The 22,975-nt window shown below is 43.8% G+C and overlaps 1 protein-coding gene across 16 annotated transcripts; it reads right to left on the reverse strand.

The window, feature by feature from the left end:
* Nucleotides 1-1,347: 1,347 nt before the first annotated feature.
* LOC110537785 (transcription elongation regulator 1) lies at nucleotides 1,348-22,909 on the reverse strand. 16 transcript variants are annotated; one of them, XR_016485122.1, is made up of 22 exons: nucleotides 22,674-22,763; nucleotides 21,724-21,946; nucleotides 21,394-21,546; nucleotides 20,619-20,877; nucleotides 18,649-18,897; nucleotides 15,933-15,995; nucleotides 13,713-13,907; nucleotides 13,351-13,457; nucleotides 13,095-13,180; nucleotides 12,836-12,999; nucleotides 7,056-7,131; nucleotides 6,553-6,665; nucleotides 5,862-6,080; nucleotides 4,772-4,861; nucleotides 4,433-4,551; nucleotides 4,140-4,290; nucleotides 3,745-3,909; nucleotides 3,312-3,494; nucleotides 2,892-3,071; nucleotides 2,591-2,674; nucleotides 2,365-2,465; nucleotides 1,348-2,033 (listed from the first exon to the last, which is right to left on the reverse strand). XR_016485122.1 is itself a non-coding variant. In XM_090192780.1 (21 exons), the coding sequence occupies exons 1-21, from the start codon at nucleotides 22,718-22,720 to the stop codon at nucleotides 1,832-1,834; spliced, it is 3,036 nt and encodes a 1,011-aa protein (XP_090048906.1). In that variant the 5' UTR covers nucleotides 22,721-22,770; the 3' UTR covers nucleotides 1,348-1,831. The 16 variants fall into 16 exon arrangements, 4 of the variants coding, with proteins under 4 accessions (XP_090048906.1, XP_021479845.3, XP_090048907.1 ...); XR_016485120.1 differs by having other exon boundaries at nucleotides 13,095-13,183; XR_016485126.1 differs by lacking the exon at nucleotides 15,933-15,995.
* Between the last annotated feature and the right edge of the window lie 66 nt (nucleotides 22,910-22,975).

Below are 22,975 nucleotides of genomic sequence, written 5' to 3' on the forward strand. Positions count from 1 at the left end.
CCGTGAAAAAGTGATTTTTGATGAAGGCATTGTTTGTCAGGTTTTTTTGGCCTTTCCCCCCAGCATCGTCCCAGCCTTATCCACGGCAGCAGGAAGAATTAAGTCCTCCACAATAGTATGGGGCTTGCCTGTCTAAGCCACTCGGTAGTTCACCATATAAGACGCTTCTAGCCCCTTCTTATTAATGGTATCTATTGCTGTTATACATGTCTTACTACTCAAAAGTAGTCTTAATTCTCACTCCAAAAACCTCCCGTGGCTTATTTTTCAAAGTTGCTGATGGTTTAATTTTATTTTTTGGCAGTGAAACGAGGCTACTCAGGCGAGAGAAAAGAAAAAAAACTCACCCAAATGTATAGCCCCATTGGAGAATATAAATGGACTGTTTGAAATTGTGAAGATCGTAAAAAAAAAAAAAGGTGAATCACATTTTATTTGGCGTACCTCACAACGGCATTGCACATATACCCCAGTTTGGGAATACCTGGTGTAGACAATCAAAATAACTGACCTATCCGCCTCCTCTGGAGGTAGTTGTGGATGAATTGATTGGTTCGATGAAATCAGTGGGCAGAGTAACAGGGGAGTCAAAAAAAATCTATTTAGGGAGGTAAACAGTTTGACCCACACAGTTGCCAGTTCAAATCCCAGTGACTTTTGGTTTTCCAACCTTACCCAACATGAACTAATCACATTTATTTTGTCAATCAACCTAACTTTGAACAGCTGTATGTGTCAAAACAAGACTGGTGCTGTGGACTAGGCACTGGGAAAAAGGAACCCAATCTTGCCAATCCTCTTTCTCAAAAAGGGAATATTTCAGCAGAATGCACATTTTTACTTTGTTAAGACACATGCCTTGAGTCAATGGAGTCGTGTCAAGGGGGACGATTTAAATGGTTTACGATATCTAGATACATTACAACACATCCTCGACTACCTCTGAAGGTGGTCAGGAGGACCTGGGCCCAGTTTCCCCAAAAGCATTTTAAGGCCAATTTCATCGTTACAACCTTCATGGGAGCACCCAGGCTGTATCACATCTGGCCGTGATTGGGAGTCCCATAGGGCGGCCCAGAGTCGTCCGGGTTTGGCCGGGGTAGACTGTCATTCGAAGTAAAAATTGCTGAAAAAAAAATCATTAACGTTGCGTTGTTAGATTATTTTAAATGTCTCCTTTGAGGACATTGGCGGGCCTGGCATATGTCCATGGGGAACACAATCAGAATGTGGACGAGATCAGGACATGTTAGCTCCAGGTACAAACAGGGCATTTGATACCTCCATAGATTACTCTAAATTGTTTGGTAACAAAACCATTAAACACTGACAGATCATAGGACAAGATTGTCAAAAAAAGGTTGCCTTTAATCCAGTAAAACATTTACAGAAACAGCAACCTATCAAAATTAAACCGCTTTGAGAAGCATTTAAACTGTACTGTGAGATGGTACATGAAAATTACACCCTCTAACAGTTATTACCAAGACCTGCAATGCCTTGAGTCACAGAAACAGCTAAACTGATCATTTACATTGTCGCACATGTTGTAGGTTTCTGCAACTGCAGCAGATTGAAAACCACAGATGTATTACTATGCCTATCCCTTTGACCTTAGCCAAAGGTCAGATGTTAAGGGTCACAGGGAAGTGGGCATATCATCATCAGGCCCTGAAGGCAGGAGGGGAGAGCCACGACGGCCCAGAACTGCATTTAATAAATACAGGGGGTGGATGTTCTGGGTTTATGATGAGGCATTACGACGTTACAGTTTTAAATACTGCACTAGGACAGGTGGGTTCATGCTCTGGCTCTCTAGCACTCTCCGTGGTCACTTAGTGGAGCGTCGCGTGGGCTCAGAGGCAGTGGGGGGAGGAGGGGGACCCCTGCGGTCCAGGTCCTCGATGTAGAACATGATTAGTTTACTCCTCTCCTCCGGGACACAGTCCAGCACCAGGTAACGCTTGTCGTTTTGCAGAACCTTCTCCACGTCCTTCAGGTGCTGGTCAGACTCCTGGAGCAACTTCCGCGACCTGAGGAGGACAACATTGGTGGAAGCAGTCAGTGGAAAAAAATAACGTGTTGGGAGAAACAAGACTTGCCGATATCTTGTGACTATAGTACAACAATTCAACAGTTATAGGAGTGGTTAAGAGGCAGTGCAGTTGAAACAATAGCGCCTCCTGCTGACCAAATAGCAAACAAGCAATTCTTTGATAATCCATTCTGAATTAGAAGTATAAACGCCATTAAAAGTAAAACCAACTTATGATACATTTCAATTGAAACCTCATTCCCTCAGGTGGCAGTGTAAAGATGTCAAGCCAGCCCATGTGTCACCCACCTGTACCTGTAATCACCCACCTGTACGTGATGAACTTGGTCTCTTTCAGAAGCGTTCGGAAGTCAGCTTTGGCTGTGATGTACTTGTCTTTGATGTAGTCTTCAAACTCCCTCTGTTTCTTCTGAGAAGCAAAGCACACACAAAACCCCTCAGCGTGTTTTTTTTTGCCTGGTGTTTACTCAGTACATGGGTAGCTGAAGTAAACAGCAGCACACAGGAAGGTAAAGAGAAAAGCAGAGGTCTTACTCGGTCACTACTGGAGAACTTGATACAGCGAGGGTCCTCTTTGATGATCTTCTTCATCTCCTTCCACGTGGTGGTCAGTGTGATCTTTGGGTGAACAACAACAGCACTTACTATCAAGTCATTTGTCCCAGGATTACACACCATATCTGAATGACATGCATGTCCGTTGTCTACGACGCCACCTTTATGTCAACAGCACGTTCAGACGGACTGCAGTGAGTTCCCATTTCGTGCGGCCATGTCAGTGTGCAACATGCCCTGGAATGGAGTGTCACACCAGCCAAAACAAATTGCCCCTCACCATGACGGTCTCGTCCAGTAGCTGTCTGAAGTTCTCCTTCTTCTTCTTGGAGAGCGTCTCCACGTGTTCGTTGAACAGTTTCTCCTTGTCGTCCCTCTCCAGCAGAGAGGCGGACTCCCAGCGGTGGTCCTTACGCAGGTTACGCCGGGTGTCTGACCACGACGCATCAGACGACCTCACCTGATCACACACACACACACCCCCCAGCATTAGGATCTGGCAAGTAGTTCTTTGTCCACATAAATCACTGCACAAGGCTGTGCATTAATGCAGTTAAAATAATAAATTACTTTTTGCACCCAGAGGTCATATGAAACAGGCCCAATTTTTTGGTACACCCAAGTTAAACTAGTAATTATAGTCCTATTTTTCTTATTCAGTGAACTGACTTCAGATGTGTGTGCGAGAGAGAGAGCTCACCATATCCGACATGAGGGCTCTGAAGTGCTGGATGGCCTCCTCCCTCTTGTGCTGCTCCCGTTCTCTGTCGATCTCCTTGGTCTGCTCAGAGCGGGCCTTCTGCACCTCGCGCTCCCTCTCCCTCAGACTGGCCTCTATCCTGGCGGCGCGCTCCATCTCCTTCTCCTTATCAGAGTCCATGTGCTGGCAGCAGAGAGAGAAACCGTCACACACACACACAGGCATCATCATAATATACACACACAATCATCACAGGCGGCATGACAGATGACTCCCATCACGTCAAGTGCTCAAACGGCGCCTAACCGCACGCCACTGAATAGTGGCAGGTTTGTGCCTGTGGGCTGAGTTAGATGCCAGAAGAGCTGGAGTCAGTGTATGAATGAGGGCTGCAGACAGCCTCTGAGCGAGGTGCCAAGGCTATTCCTCCCACCTTGGCCTGCTTGTCCACATACTGCTTGTAGAGTTCCTCTCTGGTGTTGGAGCTCTCCACAGCCTTGTAGCGGGGGTCTCCCTCCAGCTTGTCCTTCACCTTGCTCCAGCGCTGCCCTCCATCCAGGTGGTGGTCCCCAAGAAGTTCAAAGAAGTCCTGCTTCACCTGGGACAGACACGAGGGCAGACCAGGCTTATAAGAGGAACACACACACCTGGCCAGGTAGACATTTAACAACAACTTAAATGATTGTTCTAAGTGTTGTCAATTAACAATTTAGGTATTTCTCCCAGGTTTCCCTAAGCACAGAGCCCAGGCAGCAAGGTACTTGTCCCAACATATCATTTCCTCAGGCGTCTGTATTCAGTGGGCCATGGGTTTTTTTCAGTGCTCACCTTCTCTCCTCTGTTCTTGGAGTCCTCCTTCTCTTTCTTCTTGAGAGAGGTCATGAACTCAATGAAGATGGCCTCCCGGTCCTTCATCTTCTCGATGGCCTTGAACCGTTGGTCCTTGGCGTGCTTGGAGGCAAACTCACTGAACGTTGTCCTGAAACAAACAAAGACTCTTAGTTGGCCAAGAAACAACGACAATGCAAAATGGACACTTGACACTAAATTACTAATGAGTGCAACAGCCTGGTATACCAAGACAATGTTTGATCTGATGGGTGTTTGAAGTGAGGTCTGACCTGGCGGTGAGCTTAGCATCCTCCATCATCTTCCTGAACTCGTCCTTAGACTGCATCAGTTTATTCTTCTTCTCCTTCCTCTCCTCCTCAGCCCGGGTCTTCACATACTGGTCAAACACCTGTACAAGACCAGCAGACACATGGAACAATAGTCAGCGAAAATAAAGACATTCGTGGCAGGTAACCCTTAAGGATATTCATTACCTAATATCAGGGCTCTGACCTTCCCCCAAAAGTGAAACATAGCTCATGTTACCATAACACAGAATATGGCAAAGGAAACATGTTCTTATACTTTTAAAACCAAATAGATGAATTGATTCTGTAAGTATACAATACCTGCTTTCTCTCTTTTGGGTTGAGCAGCAGATACCGCGGGTCAAAAACAATCTTGTGCAGCTCTTTCTCCCAGGTAGAGAATGCTGAGACCTGCGGGCACAGGGTTAAAAGAGGGCATGAGACCAGGCCAATCAAGGTGGGCTTCAACAACATCCACATAACAAGTTCACTCATCAGTCAACTTAGTTGCTTTCAAGGAAAAAAAATAATCCTTTGGTCGTCCCCCATCAGAATCTAAAAGGGTCGGAATGAGTCACGTTTTACTCCTCAAACTACTGACACACAAAGGAGCAATATAATAAGAGCAGAGTAAGGCAATAAAATGTCTGCATCGCGCCTGGTGGTGCCCGTGGAAAAGGCTCCAGAGACCAGGCAGGCAGCTCCAAATAAACCCCCTGCCAGGGTAGTTCAATACGGTTTACAATACAATTTAGATTTATTTTTATTGCTGCTTTGGATGCGGCAGTTACAACAAGCTTCTGTTGGGGCAGAACAGCAGTTGAACACCTGGGTTTAGTCAAATGGGACAGAAAAGTTGACACACAGTTCATGTCATACATAAACAGAAGGGGAAGACAAGAAAGCTGAACCCAGATTAGAGATAAGACTTTAACAATGTAAAATAGGCTATTATCTACTCTGCATGCCAGTTTGTAAACAAGGAACATTAACCGACTGTCATAGGCAGTGTAGGCCTATAGACATATGGATGGTATTGGACAAACCCAAGAACTGAATTCTAGGAACAAAAGCTATAGTTAGAAACACCTATGCAGCATATGGATGAGTCATCTTCGGAAAAAGAAAGATATGAAACAGTCACCGTTATGTACAATAAATGGATAATTATGAAATCATGTCTTCCCTACATAAAATAGTGAAATGTTAAATCCATAGCCTATCATTACAATTCAAAAATCAGACCATTGCAGTAACATTTTTTTAACCTAACATTTTATATTCCTTTTTTTGTATTAGCAAAGCAAAACATAGGCAGAAAAGTATTGGTCATTCAGCTGAGCATAAGAGAGAAGACAGAGGCAGGAGGGAGAGGAATAAAAGGAAAAGGAGAATTAACTGAAGAGTGTACCTTGGTGGGCTTCCATTCAGATTAATGTGTCTAACATTACAGAGCTGGTTACAGTATTGCGTTGGATTGAAGTGTTTTACCCCTCTCTTCAGCAGCATGTCCCTGAACTGTGTCATGCGGCTCTCCAGGGGCACAATGGCCCGCTCTCGGGCCGCCTTCAGCTCCGCCTCCATGGCTGCCTCTTTCTCAGAGTCCGCCTCTTTCATCACTTCCTCCTTCCTGCAAGCAGAGGGAACACGTCAGGGACCAGGAACACGGGGACAGGGGAGAGCTATCTGCTGATGTAAAAAAAAGGGCTTTATACATACATTTGATGATAGATAGGGAGTTTACTGGGCTGGACTGGGGTGCAACTTAAGTTATTTAAATAGGGAAACGATATGTTCTGCTCTATCCAGGTGGTATGACGAAGAAATAGTGGAGGTGCACTATACTTGACTGTTCAATCACTGGCCATCTCTAACAAAAGAGAACTCCAAATTATATACGGTAGGCTTTGCGTAGGTCTTACAGGTTTGGAGGTGGCAGGATTTGTCAAATACATGACCACTGATATTCATTGTCATGAACTTGGGATTCCATGTTCCACAATCACATAAAGCTAGGGCAGGACAGGACAGTGAGGTGAATGTCTTAATTTGCTGTTTCATTGGGATTCCTAAAGCAGTAGTTTTAGAAGCAAGGTGGTTACCTTGGAGGCCCATGTTGGCATCATGTGTTCTACAGGCCTTTTCCCTGAACAATAGTCTCGTGTGCAACTGGACCAGTGTTTGGGGTAGCAGGGAGAGGCAGGCTTGGAGGGCACTGATGGGAAACAGTGACTGATTGGGTAACCTGGACAGTGACCATTGATTCACCACTTCAACAGACCCAGTGAAGACATAAATCAGGCTTTACTAAGGCAGTGCAAGCTGGGTCAAAGACTACTTCCCACCAAAATAGTCAGTCCCTCCACCCCCACAGAAAAATATCCAAATCAAGCAATTTAGGGTTTGATGACAAAAAAAAAAAAAACACAAAAAAAACCTTCAACTAACAATTTAGATTTTTAGCCAGAGTACATTATAGGTTTATTTGAATTTGTACATGCTGTTTTATCTGTTTAGACAAGAGGAAGAATGACTGAGTGCCTCCTCATGCTGCTATTGGCCCCTGTGTTGGGCCCTTGGATGGAGAGGTGGACTGTGGACTTACTTCCTCTTCTTGGCCTTCACAGGCTCATCCTCCAGAGCTTCCTCTGCTGCCGCCTCCAGCTCCTCTTTGCTGATTCCTGAGGGAACGATAATTGATAAGACAGCTGTGTAACATTATAAATGAGGCCATCCTCATGAAAACCCACAGAGGCATAATGAGAGTAGGGGCTGTGAAGATTATGGAATCTTGGGTAATAATTCATTGTCAAGAGAATAGCTAGGGCTATTGTCAGTAATTTTATGGAAAAAATGTTTTGGACCTTGTAATGCATCTAGTTAAATTAGCTAGGACATAGTGGGGTCAAATTATTGACACCCTTGATACAAATGGACAAAAATTACAGTATAAAATATATTCAAATACTGAGCTATATTGAATGCTAAAACATTTTATACTAATACAATTGCTCAGAAAACGATTGTTTAAAAAGTAATACTTTTCTCCCCTCAAAAAGGTAGGGTAAAAAAATGACAGACACCCCTGTTTTTAATACCTCACCTTGCAAGGAAACAAGCACAGAGCCTTTTTCTAAGATGTTTTATGAGTGTGAGAACACATTTGGAGGCATCTTAGACCATTCTCCCACACAGAATCTTTCCACATCCTTGATCTGCGCTTATGGACTGCCCTCTTCAATTCAAACCACAAGTTTTCAATGGGTTTCCAGAGAGAGATGAATTTAGATTGTTTAGGACAATTAACCATTTCTTTGTGGATTTCCGTGTGCGCTCGCAGACACACACACACACGTTCTGAAAGGCCCCAGAGTCTGCAACACCACTAAGCAAGGGGCACCTCGAAGACCAAGGAGCTCGCCAAACAGGTCAGGGACAAAGTTGTGGAGAAGTACAGATCAGGGTTGGGTTATTAAAAAAAAGTAATCAAACTTTGAACATCCCACAGAGCACCATTAAATCCATTATTAAAAATGTTGGCAGGGACTGGGAAACAGGTCAGAATTGAAGGAATGATGGGTGGCGCCAAATCCAGGGAGATTCTTGAGGGAAGCCTGTTTCAGTCTTCCAGAGATTTGAGACTGGGATGGAGGTTCACCTTCCAGCAGGACAATGACCCTAAGCATACTGCTAAAGCAACACTCGAGTGGTTTAAGGGGAAACATTTAAATGTCTTGGAATGGCCCAGTCAAATCCCAGACCTCAATCCAATTGAGACTCTGTAGTGTGACTTAAAAGATAGCTGTACACTAGCAGAACCCATCCAACTTCAAGGATCTGGAACAGATTTGCCTTGAAGAATGGGCAAAAATCCCAGTGGCTAGAGGTGCCAAGCCTACAGAGAGATACCCTAAGAGACTTGCAGCTGTAATTGCTGCAAAATGTGGCTCTACAAAGTATTGACTTGAGGGGGTGAACAATACTGCACGCTCAAGTTCAGTTGTGATATTTGACTGTTGTACAAGAAAAAATATTTTGCATCTTCAAAAAGTAAGCATGTTCTGTAAATCAAATTGATACAAACCCACCAAAAAAAATACATTTCAATTCCAGGTTGTAAAGCAACAAAATAGGAAACATGCTTACTCAAGCCACTGTATATGTAGTACAGTTACATCAATTACCTCGTACCCCTACTGGTACTCCCTGCATTTAGTCATCTTATTTTTACTCGTTATTCATTGTGTATTTTATTCCCTGTGTCACACAGACACAAACTCAGCAGTTCCCGGACATTTCTGGGGGGAATGGCCCTAGCCCTAACCCTCCGATCCAACAGGTCCCAGACGTGCTCAATTGGATTGAGAGCTGGGCTCTTCGCTGGCCATGGCAGAACACTGACATTCCTGTCTTGCAGTAAAACACACACAGAACGAGCAGTATTGCTGGTGGCATTGTCATGCTGGAGGGTCATGTCAGGGGGAGCCTGCAGGAAGGGTACCAAATGAGGGAGGAGGATGTCTTCCTTGTAACGCACAGCGTTGACATTGCCTGCAATGACAACAAGCTCAGTCCGATGATGCTGTGACACACCACCCCAGACCTTGACAGACCATCCACCTCCAAAATGTATCCTGCTCCAGAGTACCGGCCTCGGTGTAACGATCATTCCTTCGTCAATAAACGCGAATCCGACCATCACCCGATGTGAGACAAAACCACGACTCGTCAGTTTAGAGCACTTTTTGCCAGTCCTGTCTGGTCCAGCAACGGTGGGTTTGTGCCCATAGGCGATGTTGTTGCCGGTGATGTCTGGTGAGGACCTGCCTTACAACAGGCCTACAAGTTCTCAGTCCAGCCTCTCTCAGCCTATTGCGGACAGTCTGAGCACTGAAGGAAGGATTGTGCGTTCCTGGTGTAACTCTGGCAGTTGTTGTTGCCATCCTGTACCTGTCCCGCAGGTGTGATGTTCGGATGTACCGATCCTGTGCAGGTGTTGTTACACGTGGTCTGCCACTGCGAGGACAAATCAGATGTCCTTCCTGTCTCCCTGTAGCACCGTCTTAGGCATCTCACAGTACAGACATTGCAATTTATTGCCCTGGCCACATCTGCAGTCCTCATGCCTCCTTGCAGCATGCCTAAGGCACATTCAAGCAGATGAGCAGGGACCCTGGGCATCTTTCTTTTGGTGTTTTTCAGAGTCAGTAGAAAGGCCTCATTAGTGTCCTAAGTTTTCAGAACTGTGACCTTTATTGCCTACCATCTGTAAGCTGTTAGTGTCTTAACGACCGTTCCACATGTGCATGTTCATTAATTGTTTATGGTTCATTGAACAAGCCTGGGAAACAGTGTTTAAACCCTTTACAATGAAGATCTGTGAAGTTATTTTGATTTTTACAAATTATCTTTTAAAGACAGGGTCCTGAAAAGGGGACGTTTCTTTTTTTGCTGAGTTTATATACACACTACCGTTCAAAAGTTTAGGGTCACTTAGAAAAATTCATTGTTTTTAAAAAAGAAAATCAACATTTTTGTCAATTAAAGTAATGGTGTAAATTACAATTGTAGCTGGAAATGGCGATGTTTTATGGAATATGTACATAGGCCCATTATAAGCAACCATCACTTCTGTGTCCCAATATCATGTTGGGTTAGTTAATCCAAGTTTATCATTTTAACAAGGCTAATTGATCATTAGAAAACTCTTTTGCAATTAGGTTAGCACAGCTGAAAACTGTTGTGCTGATTAACCTTCTTTAGACTAATGCATCAGCATTGTGGGTTTGATTACAGGCTCAAAATGGCCAGAAACAAAGCCTTTCTTCTGAAACTAGTCAGTCTATTCTTGTTCTGAGAAATTAAGGCAATTCCATGCGAGAAATTGCCAAGAAACTGAATATCTCATACATCACTGTGTACTATGCCCTTCACAGAACAGCGCAAACAGGCTCTAACCAGAAGAGAAAGAGTGGGAGGCCCCAGTGCACAACTGAGCACGAGGACAAGTACTTTAGAGTGTCTAGTTTGAGAAACAGACACCTCACAAGTCCTCAACTGGCAGCTTCATTAAATAGTACCCGCAAAACACCAGTCTCAACATCAACAGTGAAGGGGCAAAGAAACAGCCAATAAAAATGGCCAATAAAAATAATATTGAGATGAGCAAAAGAACAGACACTGGAGGGAGGAACTCTACCTTGAAGGCCATCATCCCGGAGTTTCCTCTTCACTGTTGACGTTGAGAGTGGTGTTTTGCCGTCTCAAGTATTCAGACCCTTTACTTAGTCCTTTGTTGAAGCACCTTTGGCAGCGCTACAAGCTTGGCACACCTGTATTTGGAGTTTCTCCAATTCTTCTCTGCAGATCCTCTCAAGCTCTGTCAGGTTGGATGGGGAGAGTTGCTGCACAGCTATTTTCAGGTCTCTCCAGAGATGTTAGATCAGGTTCAAGTCTGGGTCACTTAAGGACATCCAGAGACTTGTCCCAAAGCAACTCCTGTGTTGTCTTGGCTGTGTGTTTAGGGTCGTTGTCCTGTTGGAAGTGGAACCTTCACCCCAGTCTGAAGTCCTGAGCACTCTGGGGCAGGTTTTCATCAAGGATCTCTGTACTTTGCTCCAATCATCTTTCCCTCGATCCTGACTAGTCTCCTAGTCCCTGCTGCTGAAAAACATCACCACAGCATGATGCTGCCACCACCATGGTTCATCATATGGATGGTGCCAGGTTTCCTCCAGACGTGACGCTGGGCATTCAGAATAAAGAGTTCAATCTTGGTTTCATCAGACCAGAGAATCTTGTTTCTCATGGTCAGAATGTTTAGGTGCCTTTTGGAAAACTCCAAGCAGGCTGTCATGTGCCTTTTACTAAGGAGTGGCTTCCGTCTGGCCACTACCATAAATGTCCATCTGGAAGATTCTTCGATCTCCACAGAAGAACTCTAGAGCTCTGTCAGATTTACCATTGGGTCCTTGGTCACCTCCCAGACCAAGGTCCTTCTCCCCCGATTGCTCTGTTTGGCCGGGTGGCCAGCTTTAGGAAGTGTCTTTATGGTTCCAAACTTCTTCCATTTAAGAATGATGGAGACCACTGTGTTCTTGTGGACCTTCAATGCGTCAGACATGTTTTGGTACCCTTCCCCAGATCTGTGACTCGACACAATCCTGTCTCGGAGCTCTACGGACAATTCCTTGGACCTCATGGCTTAGTTCCAAATCATGTCTAATCAATTGAATTTACCACAGGTGGACTCCAATCAAGTTGTAAAAACATCAACTTATCGATTTGTCTTTATGGGGTATTTTGTGTAGACTGCTGAGGATCTTTTTTCCCCCATTTTAGAATAAGACTGTAAACGTAACAAAATGTGAAAAAAGTCAAGGGGTCTGAATATTTTCCGAAGGCACTGTGTGTAGATGACATATCACACACACACACAAACACAGTGTCCTTCAGAAAGTATTCAGACCCCTTGACTTTTTTCACATTTTGTTACGTTTACAGTCTTATTCGAAAGCGAGGAAGTCACTCGCTGGGTGGGGTAAGTTTCTCAAAAAAAAAAATTGATATCGCAAAAGTAGTGTCTGGACCCTGATAGAACTTTATCCAGGACATTTAAGGGGGAAATCTAGTTGCGTCCCCTTACGAGGCTGAAACTTAGTGGATCTTCCAGCAAGACAATAACAACAACCACATAAAAAAACCCCACAAAGGAATGGTTTATTGGCCACAAAAATCAACATTTTGCAATGGCTAGCAGTCTCCGGACTTCAAACCGATTGAAAACCTGTGGTTTGAATGGAAGAGGGCAGTTTATTAGCGCAGACAATGGATATCAAGGATCTGGAAGGACTCTGTATGGCTGAAGGAGCAAAGATCCCTCCCAATGTGTTCTCTAACTCATAAAACATTTTAGAAAAAGCCTCAGTGTCGTTATCCTCGCAGGGTGACGTATTGAAAGGTATTGAAAACAGGGGTGTCAATTTTGATCTATATATGAATTTATTTGTTCAACAAAATCTCTTTCTCTGTGCAATTTTTGAAACGTACAATTTAGCTCAGTATATGAATTATTTATTTTCCAGCATTCATTTCTGCTCATCTTTATCAAGGGTGTCAATTTCGGACCGCTCTGTAACTAATGAACACAACACAGCTTTGGTGATATCCCGTCTCAAAAACAAATGTTCTTGACCGCTTGGAAATTAAAATTCTCCTAACAGTGCCGTTCAGCTCATAAAATAGATTACATAAAGTTGGTAAAACTGGTTTTAAAAAAAGAAATAAAAAAAAGCTATGGGTAAACTGTATATACACTTGAATATAAATTGGAACCCCACCTTCTCCTAAAATCAAACATTTTTTTGGGGGTGTGCGTGTTCGTACCCAGCTTCTTGGTGGCGTCCTCCAGGCCTCTTTTGTGAGGTGGTTCCTGGATATTCTTGTCAACGTCGGCCCGCCCCACCAGCTCATCTGGCCGGTCCCACATGGAGAGACGCGTGGTGGGATTGTAGTAGAAAACACGCTCGTCACCGGTCCACACAATACACCTACACATGTTCAATAGGGCACATGGGCAGGAGAGTGATTAAAGTTCAGCCTCATACAACAGCACATGGCTCCATCACCATCAGTGGGTACATACCAGGGAGTGCCAGGGATAGGGTTAGTGGCCACTGGCTTGGCTTTCTGTGCAGTCTTCTCCTCTTCAGTCATCTCTTCCTCCTTAACCTCCTCAATGAAAGGAATACAACCGTTAAAAGAGTATTCTTCAAATGATCCACCCTATCAAATTTTAACATTTAATGCTACGGATGTAAAAAAAAAAAAAAAAAAAAAAAGGCTGTTAAACGTTTGATGCCAACTTTCTGACTAGGAGACCGCGCCAGCTCTCCTCTTACCTCTTTCATCTCATTAGGGGGTTCTATTTTGGGCTCCTCGTCCTCCATCTCCATGGCCTCCTCCTCCAGGGCCTGCTGCCTCTCCTTGGCCTTCTCTGCCTCCCTCTCTACAGGAGGAGAAACTCACACACATTAGACATGCAACAGTTAAACATCAAATTTTATTGGTCCCATACACGTGATTAGCTGATGTTATTGCGGGTGTAGCGAAATGTTTGTGCGAAGTTTCCTAAGAGCTAGTCGCGATGCTGCCATCTCCGTCGGCGCCATCATCAATATTTCACTAACCAGTTTCACTATCCCTAACCAGTCCAGGATGAATGATAACTGGCTGTAGAGACCCAAGCTTTAAATAGACCAACCTTTCTCCCGTAGTTCCTGGGGCTTGTCCCAGGTGGACTCTAGTGTGCGGTTGTTGTAGTAGTAGGTTTTCCCATCAGCCGTTTTGTACTCGGACCACTCTGGGAGTTGGAGGCCTGCCAAGGTGGGCGCCGCCAGGGCCAATTGGGGGTGGTGCATCATGGGAACAAGGGGAGGGGCCATGCCGGGCAGCATACCTGTAGAAGGTGAAATACACAGACTACTTCTTAAGACATTCAGCTCTGATAAACTCCTAACCCCAATCTATTGCACATCTAATCAACACCAAACATACAACATGAGATGGGTAGTAGCAGAGGTTGATGAGTGCCTCTTATTCCTAAAATATATTGATGTGCACTACCAGTCAAAAGTTTTAGAACATCTTCTCATTCAAGGGTTTCTCTTAATTTTTTTTTTCCATTGTAGAATAATAGTGAAGACAACAAAAGTATGAAATAACAATCATGTAGTAACCAAACAAATATATATTTGAGATTCTTCAAATAGCCACCTTTTGCCTTGCACACAGTTGGCAGGCTCTCAACCAGCTTCATGAGGTAGTCACATGGAATGCATTTCAATTAACAGGTGTGCCTTGTTAAAAGCTAAGGAAATTAATGTATTTGAGCCAATCAGTTGCGTTGTGAAAAGGTAGGGGGGTATGCAGAAGATAGCCCTATTTGGTAAAGATCAAGTCCAAATTACAGCAATAACAGCTCAAATAAGCAAAGAGAAACAACAGTCCATCATTACTTTAAGACATGAAGGTCAGTCAATCCAGATAATATCAAGTGCAGTCGCAAGCGCTATGATAAAACTGGCTCTCATGAGGACCGCCACAGGCATGGAAGACCCAGAGTTACCTCTGCTGCAGAGGAAAAGTTCAATAAAGTTACCAGCCTCAGAAATTGCAGCCCAAATAAAGGCGTCACAGAGTTCAAGTAAGACACATCAACAGTTCAGAGGAGACTGTATGGAATCAGGCCTTTATGGTCAAATTGCTGCAAAGAAACCACTACTAAAGGACACCAATAAGAAGAGACTTGCTCGGGCAAAGAAACACAAGCAATGGACATTAGACCAGTGTAAATCTGTCCTTTGGTCTGGAGTCCAAATCAGAGATCTTTGGTTCCAGCCTCTTTGTGAGATGCGGTGTGGGTGAACAGATGATCTTCCCATGTGTGTTTCCCACCATAAAGCATGGAGTAGGTGGTGTTATGGTGTGGGGTGCTTTGCTAGTGGCAGTGATTAATATATTTAAGCAGCCAACAAGTGCTCAGCATAAGTGGGAACACCTTCAAGACTGTTGGAAAAGTATTCCAGGTGAAGCTAGTTGAGAGAAAGCCAAGAGTGTGCAAAGCGGTCATCAAGGCAAAGGGTGGCTATTTGAAGAATCTTAAAATATATTTTTTTAATAAAAAACATTTGATTGGTTTAACACTTTTGGTTACTACATGATTCCATATGTGATATTTCATAGTTGATGTTTTCACCATTATTCTACAACGTATAAAATAGTAAAAAGAAAAACCATTGAATAAGTAGGTTTGACCGGTTGTGTATATAATATAAGAATTCACCTGAAATATAGAAAGGTCTTACGCAAAACATTTACACCTAATTCCCCACACTAGAAAGAAATTGGCCTTCCCCTGGTTAGTCACACAGGTAACATCTAAACTGAGCCACTGAGATGTTAACAAAAACACACAAAAGGCATGCCACAACAAGAAAATGATTATCAAATGAAAATACAACATTAATGTGATTATCCTCTACTGAATGGAAAATAAGGGTGCCTGTCGAAACAAGGTCCAATACTCCTTTGTCACTGTCTACAAAATCAATGACCACTCCGCTCTTAAAAATGTTACCCTGCTAAAGTAGCCTACCTAAAACCAACAGAATAACAGTGACATTACTGATGCAAGTCTACAACGCGGTTACCTCCAACAAGACGTCACACTGATGCCAAAAATAAAATGGTTGTTTATCATAATTACAAGGGCAGAGATGTCTCTGTTCGGGGGGGGAGCATCAGAATCTATGCATCTATGTCTAAATCACCAATGTTGAGGAAATATAAAGGAAAAAGATAGTAATACTTTCACATTGTTTAGCGGTGCCTAAGCGGCAAAAAATAAGAAGCATAATTTTCACAACACACCACTAACATGCCACCTAACAAAATGCTGACTGGAGACGTTTGAAAGAATTACCGTTATTGTTGGGGGAGACTGTCTTTATATAGGGAGCGCCTACTATCTGCATCATTGCTACACCTGCAAGAACGGACAAGCAAGCATGTTGATGGGACACAGGAGAAGAGGTGCCAGCTGCCAGGGCAAGGCAGACAGCTATTGACACAACACATATAGAAAACTAGGCCCACAACTATAATATCACTTTGATAAAACCACATTAGTATTCTCATCCTGGAAACAACAATATGGAAGAATAATTTGGTCATGTAAATGGAGAGAGTATTGAACATTTTTATTTATTTATTTAAATTCAGGAAAGTAGATTAAGTCATCTAAAATTAACACCCCCTTTCCTTATAAGGCAGTATGTCAAAAGCCTTCGAATTTGCTTCTGCATTTGTTTTCTCTAGACGCCTTGCTGAACTTGGGCAATGCTGACATTTACAGGACTGAAAGGGACTTGTTTCTGCAATAATTAGTGCAAGAAAAAAACTGGGGGAAAAAAACGCAACCTGCAACAATTTCAAAGACTTTACTGAATTACAGTTCATATAAGGAAATCAGTCAATTGAAATAAATTCACTCTGCCCTAATCTTTGGATTTCACATGACTGAATACAGATATGCATCGGTTGGTCATAGATACCTTAAAAAAATAAAAAATAATAAAGTGTATTTTTTAAAAGGACCACAAAACCAGTCAGTATCTGGTGTGACCACCATGTCTCATGTAGCTCGACATCTCCATCACATAGACTTCATCAGGCTGTTGACTGTGGAATGTTTGTCCCACTCTTCAATGGCTGTGCAAAGATGCTGGATATTGGAGGGAACCGGAACATGCTGAAGTACACGTCACACCAGAGCATCCCAAACATACTAAATGGGTGAAATATCTTGCGAGTATGCAGGTCAAGGAAGAACTGGGACATATTCAGCTTTCAGGAATTGTGTACAGATCCTTGCGACATGGGGCTGTGCGTTATCATGCTGAAACATGAGGTGATGGCAGCGTATGAATGGCACGACAATGGACCTCAGGATCTTGTCCAGGTATCTCCAGGCATTCAAATTGCCATTGATAAAATGCAATTGTGTTTGTTGTCCGCAGCTTATGCCTGCCCATACCATAACCCCACCGCCACCATGGGGCACTCTGTTCACAACGTTGACATAAGCAAACCGCTCGCCCACACGACACCATATGTGGTCTGCGGTTGTGAGGCACTGCCAAATTCTCTAAAACATTGGAGATGGCTTATGGTAGAGAAATTAACATTCAATTCTCTGGCTACAGCGCCGGTGGACATTCCTGCGGTAAGCATGACATTTGCACGCTCCCACAACTTGAGATATCTGTTGCATTGTGTTATGTGACAAAACTGCACATTTTAGTGGCCTTTTATTGTACCCAGCACACAGTGCACCTGTGTAATGATCATGCTGTTTAAAATCAGCTTCACCTGTCAGGTGGATGATTGTGACTGAGGATAAATGCTCACTAAACAGGGATGCAAACCAATTTGAGCAACAAAAAAGCCTTTTGTGCATATGGAACATTTCTGGGATCTTTTATTTCAGCTCATGAAACACATGGGAGCAACACTTTACATGTTGCGTTCGTATTTTTATTCAGTGTAAAATGCTAAGAGTTGAATGTGGAATAAAACTATTTTCATTGGCACTTTGAAGTCAACCCAGATTGGGCTTTCTTTGTTTGGCTAGCTGAAATTGCATTTCCACTGCTTCCAGAAATGAGAAATGTCATGTTGTTAGGTAGCCAATGTGACTGCAACTGGCTTTGCCAATGTTGCTAACTAGCAAGATGTTGAATAATTTAAATCACCCTCACCATGCAATAACTAACGTTATCACATAGTCCTATCAGCACCAGCCAGACTTACGTCAGTTAGCTAGCTAAACGGTTAGCGTCGATGCCAGCATAACAGACGAGATAGCTTAAATCCTACATTGCTTATCATGGCATTGACTATTTGCTAGCTAGCTAACCAAGCAAACCAACCGACATGTTTGATATGATGTAGCTTGCTAGCTCTCAAAACGACCTGACCAGCAAAAATTTGCTGCTGGCGCATGTTAGCTAGCTTGTTTCAACTGATTTACTGGCTAACGTTAGGTAGCTAGCATTTGAGGGCTGACTGTTCAAAAGTTTGTGTAGTGCAAAAATGAATGAAGGATCCAGCTATGGTGGAAATTTGTGTAATGTCAGACAAGCAGTTCTGCAGTAGTCAATGTGCTAGCTAAGAGCAAGGAGCCCAGACAAGCTAGCTAAACATATCAGCAGCCAGCAGTGATCAGTTTGGTGATTGCATATTAACAGAATTACCAGCCAGAGTTCTAATCGAGCTGGCATCAGTTGTGAAACTGGGCTGCACTGGCCTGGGTTTCTCTCAACCCAGCTTGAATTTGAGAATTCCATTCGAACGTGGCCCTAATTTTAAGTGCCAGTGGAAAAGTTAAGAATCATAAAAAACTAAGTAGAAACAAGTTGAATTTATTTGCCCAATTGTTTACTCCAGCCTTGACCAGGACCATTCTACAATAATTGTTTAACCTATTGCTTTACCAGAAGATGAAAATAGGAGACCTAACATTATGACAAACAAATGAAGAGATGACACATGACAGAGTATGGAAAGGGGTGAAGAGGCAGTACTGTTAAAAGTGGGTAGAGAGCAGAGGGTTTGGGATGAGGGAGCTTATGTCTTACCGGGCAGTGGGATGTGCATGCCTGGTAGAGGCAATCTAAAGGGGTGCATGACCCCTGGGGGGAAGCCTGGGATAGTGGCCGTGTGAGGCTGGGACATGGCGTGGTGGGGCAGGCCAGTCGGGAGACTCTGGGGCAGCAGGGACATGGTCTGGACTGGTGTCACGGAGGCTGGCACGGTGGCTACACTGATGGTCACCGCAACACTGGAGGGGACGGAGGCCACAGGCTGCAGATCTGTAGCAGCAGAAACTGGACAAAGACCAGCAGAGAGTTGCAACACAGTCTGGTCATGTAGTACAACCAACCATAAACAAGCAGAAAACAACCCATTACCAACTTTGTGAACTTCACCAAATCAGGATTTCTCATCATACAAAAGGTCAGACATGCCAAAAACTTTGATGGGAGCCAGATGTCCCTCTCCCATTTACAGTGGCTTGCGAAAGTATTCACCCCTGGGGATTTTTCTATTTTGTTGCCTTACAACCTGTAAAATGTATTTTTTGGGGGGTTTGTATCATTTGATTTTTCACAACATGCCTACAACTTTGAAGATGCAAAATATTTCTGTGTTTGAAACAAACAAATATCACAAAACAACTGAACTTGAGCATGCATAACTATTCACCCCCTCAAGTCAATACTTTGTAGAGGCACCTTTTGCAGCAATTACAGCTGCAAGTCTCTTGGGGTATGTCTCTATAAGCTTGGCACATCTAGCCACTGGGATTTTTGCCAATTTTTCAAGGCAAAACTGTTCCAGCGTGTTCAAGTTGGATGGGTTCCGCTGGTGTGCAGAAATCTTCAAGTGATACAACAGATTCTCAATTGGACTGAGGTCTGGGCTTTGCCTAGGCCATCCCAAGACATTGAAATATTTCCCCTTAAACCACTCGAGTGTTGCTTTAGCAGTATGCTTAGGGTCATTGACCTGCTGGAAGGTGAACCTCTGACCCAGTCTCAAATCTCTGGACGACTGAAACAGATTCCCCTCAAGAATATCCTTGTATTTAGCACCATCCATCAATCCTTCAATTCTGACCAGTTTCCCAGTCCCTGCCAATGAAAAACATCCCCACCATGCTTCACTGTGGGGATTGTGTTCTCGGGGTGATGAGGTGTTGGGTTTGCGCCAGACATAGCGTTTTCCTTGATGGTCAAAAAGCTCATCTGACCAGAGTACCTTCTTCCATATGTTTGGAGAGTCTCCCAAATGCCTTTTGGCGAACGTGTTCGCTTATTTTTTTCTTTAAGCAATGGCTTTTTTCTGACCACTCTTCTGTAAAGAGAATCTGTAAAATGTAGATTCTGCAAAGCTCCACAGCGGAGATTGGTGTTCCTTCAGGGTTATCTTTGGTCTCTTTGCTGCCTCTCTGATTAATTCCCTCCTTGCCTGGTCCGTGAGTTTGTGGGCAGCCCTCTCTTGGCAGGTTTGTTGTGGTGCCATATTCTTTCCATTTTTAATAATGGATTTAATGGTGCTCTGTAGGATGTTCAAAGTTTCTGATGTTTTTTTATAACCCAACCCTAATCTGTACTTCTCCACAACTTTGTCCCTGACCTGTTTGGAGAGCTCCTTGGTCTTTGTGGTGGTGCAGACTCTGGGGCCTTTCAGAACATGTGTATATACACTCGGATCATGTGACACTTAGATTACATAGGTGGACTTTATTTAACTAATTACACGACTTCTGAAGGTAATTGGTTGCACCAGATCTTATTTAGGGGCTTCATAGCAAAGGGGGTAAATACATATATATGCACGCACAACTTTTCCATTTTTCTATTCTTTTTATTTTTTAAACAAGTTATTTTTTTTCCATCTCACGTCACCAGTTTGGACTATTTTGTGTATGTCCATTACATGACATCCAAATGAAAATATATTTAAATTAAAGGTTGTAATACAAAAAAAGTATGAAAAACACCAAGGTGGATGAAAACTTTTGCAAGGCACTGTATGTACTCACTAGCAATGGTCTGGGACACAGAGGTGGTGGTGGTGTTGGAGTCTGGGCTGGTGGTCATGGTGCTGGATGGAGCGGGGGCCTGTGTGGACACTGGGGAGGGTATAGCAGCTGTAGTGCTGACTGATGTGATGCTACTGGAGGAGGCTCCCGTCCCCACCGGGGTCACCATAACAGGGTTGAGCTCTGACTGCTGGATCACCTTCACCCCCTCAGGTTTGCTCCAGGCTGACTCTCGAGTCCTGGCATTGTAGTAGTACGCCTAGGGTGAAGGGTAGGGGGAGATAGACGGGTTGGTTTACAACGTCACAAAAACAATGTGCACACTTCAATGGGGCAGAAGTCTGTGTGGCGTTTTGATTCAGGGATGGCCAGACCGCTAGCAACAACGACAAGAAGCTGCCATGTGGGGAATCGCAGGTGGCTCATTTCAGCTAGTGTTATCTTGTTCTTGATACCATGCCTTGTTTGGAGGTGTTTTGACTGATGTCACATCTATGCTAATATGGCTAAAATTTACAAGCTAATCAACAACTGTCACAATATATTTGAGAGAAATTAAAATGTATTTATGTTTTCAATAAACAAATATAGTTTACATGTCAACAATCTAAGCCAACCCTGTCTGTTTTACCCCATAGTTGTGCATGCGTCAGTTGTGTTGCTAAACAACCAACCCACCTATAACTTATGAGGGAAACACAGGAAAATATTAATTCCGGTAGGTTGAAATATTACAGAACTATGTAACAGCCCAATGTAAAAGGACATTCTTTACTTTTCCCTCCGGTGTCTTGTTCTCCACCCAGATCTCCTCAGCAAGGGGCAGAGTAGGGGCTCCAGCTCCTGGAACTGGGGGCATTCCAGGGGGGAATAGCATTCCTGGGGGTGGGGGCATGCTGCCCATTGGAGGGGGCATGAAAGGAGGTCTCTGAAAAACAAAAACAAATGCATTCCAATTTCAAGCCTTTTATACTAACTATGCAGTCTGATGTTCTGGCTCTTAATGCATTCCGAGCTCTGACAGACCAAAAGTGCAGCAGTCATACTTTAGAATAGATGGATGGTCTAAATTCTAAAAATATCCTTGCATCACTGGCAGGTGTACCTGTAGGTGAGGGGGTCCGAGAGGCGGGGGCATGCCTCCTGGTGGGGGGATGGGTGGCATGCTGGGGTCAAAAGGTGGACGCCCGAATGGTGGCCCCCTTGGTGGAGGCCCTCTCATCATACCGAAAGGGGGAGGCGGGGGTCTGAGAAGTGGGGGTGGACCACGCATCACTGGGGTTGGAGGAGGAGCAGGGCCGCGGAAACGCAACGTCTGCTGCGTCATCCTGGAAACAAACCAAATGGACCTGGCTCATGAACCAAATCAAAATCAACACAACATTTTACTCGCTAGCTTTCCTACCCATGTTCAGGTTACTGTTTGTAGCAACAGACTAGCGCCTCAAAATATTCACTCATGTTATCAAGCTAGCTAACTATAGTAGCTAGCGTATTACTTACGTTGCGCGGTCAAGCTAGCGATTCATCGCTTGATGGCATCAAACGACGCAGTGACTGTCGCTAAATTTGACAGTTTCACTGGTTAAACTGGTAATCCGCGGGCCAATGAACAGTAACTAGTGAATGTGTATGCTGACCAGTTAGCTAATGTAGCTACTCTAGGCTAACTAACGTTGGCTAATGTTATGCCATTCAAATCGACGCGCAGTCTGCACGCCCAGCTAACGCTAACGGACCATTTCAGAAACAATTGTCCGTGTCTAAGTAGCTATTAAGTAGTTTATGTTGAAACTGCTTTGCTTAACTCGACGAATAGCATCACCTTTTAGCAAAATATACGATGAGTCAGGTTGTAGCTAACGTTACGAGGCTAATGTTAGCAACTACCTAGCGTGGCCACATTGAACAGTCAGCGGCAGCAACGAATGTCCTCGCGAGCGCATGTAACACATCATTGGGAGTTCAGTCTCACAATAATGTCAAGTTAACAACCGCAGAAAACATTATTTATCACAAATATCGATCACTTGGGTTTATTCGCTATAACCTCACCTGTTGTCGTTAAACCCAATACTTTCACCGTCTCCGTGGTCCGCCATTAAAGGGAAATCAAACGATTCTTCCTGGAAACACCTCCTTGACACAAACTTGGAAACAGCATTGGCCAAATGGCCTGTCAATCATAGTAGGGGGGTCAGTCGGTATTAACATCTGATTGGATGCCAAAATAGTCAACATCGTCTGGGCAGAGGGCTCTGCGTCTAGCCACTGATGTGTTTTGTTCAGTTAGGACTTTCCCCAACTATTGATATGTAACTATTTCATAACAGATGGCAAAACAGGCAACTGTACCA

Source organism: Oncorhynchus mykiss, chromosome 12, assembly GCF_057628025.1.
Source record: "Oncorhynchus mykiss isolate SJ-2025 chromosome 12, ASM5762802v1, whole genome shotgun sequence".
NCBI lineage: Eukaryota > Metazoa > Chordata > Actinopteri > Salmoniformes > Salmonidae > Oncorhynchus > Oncorhynchus mykiss.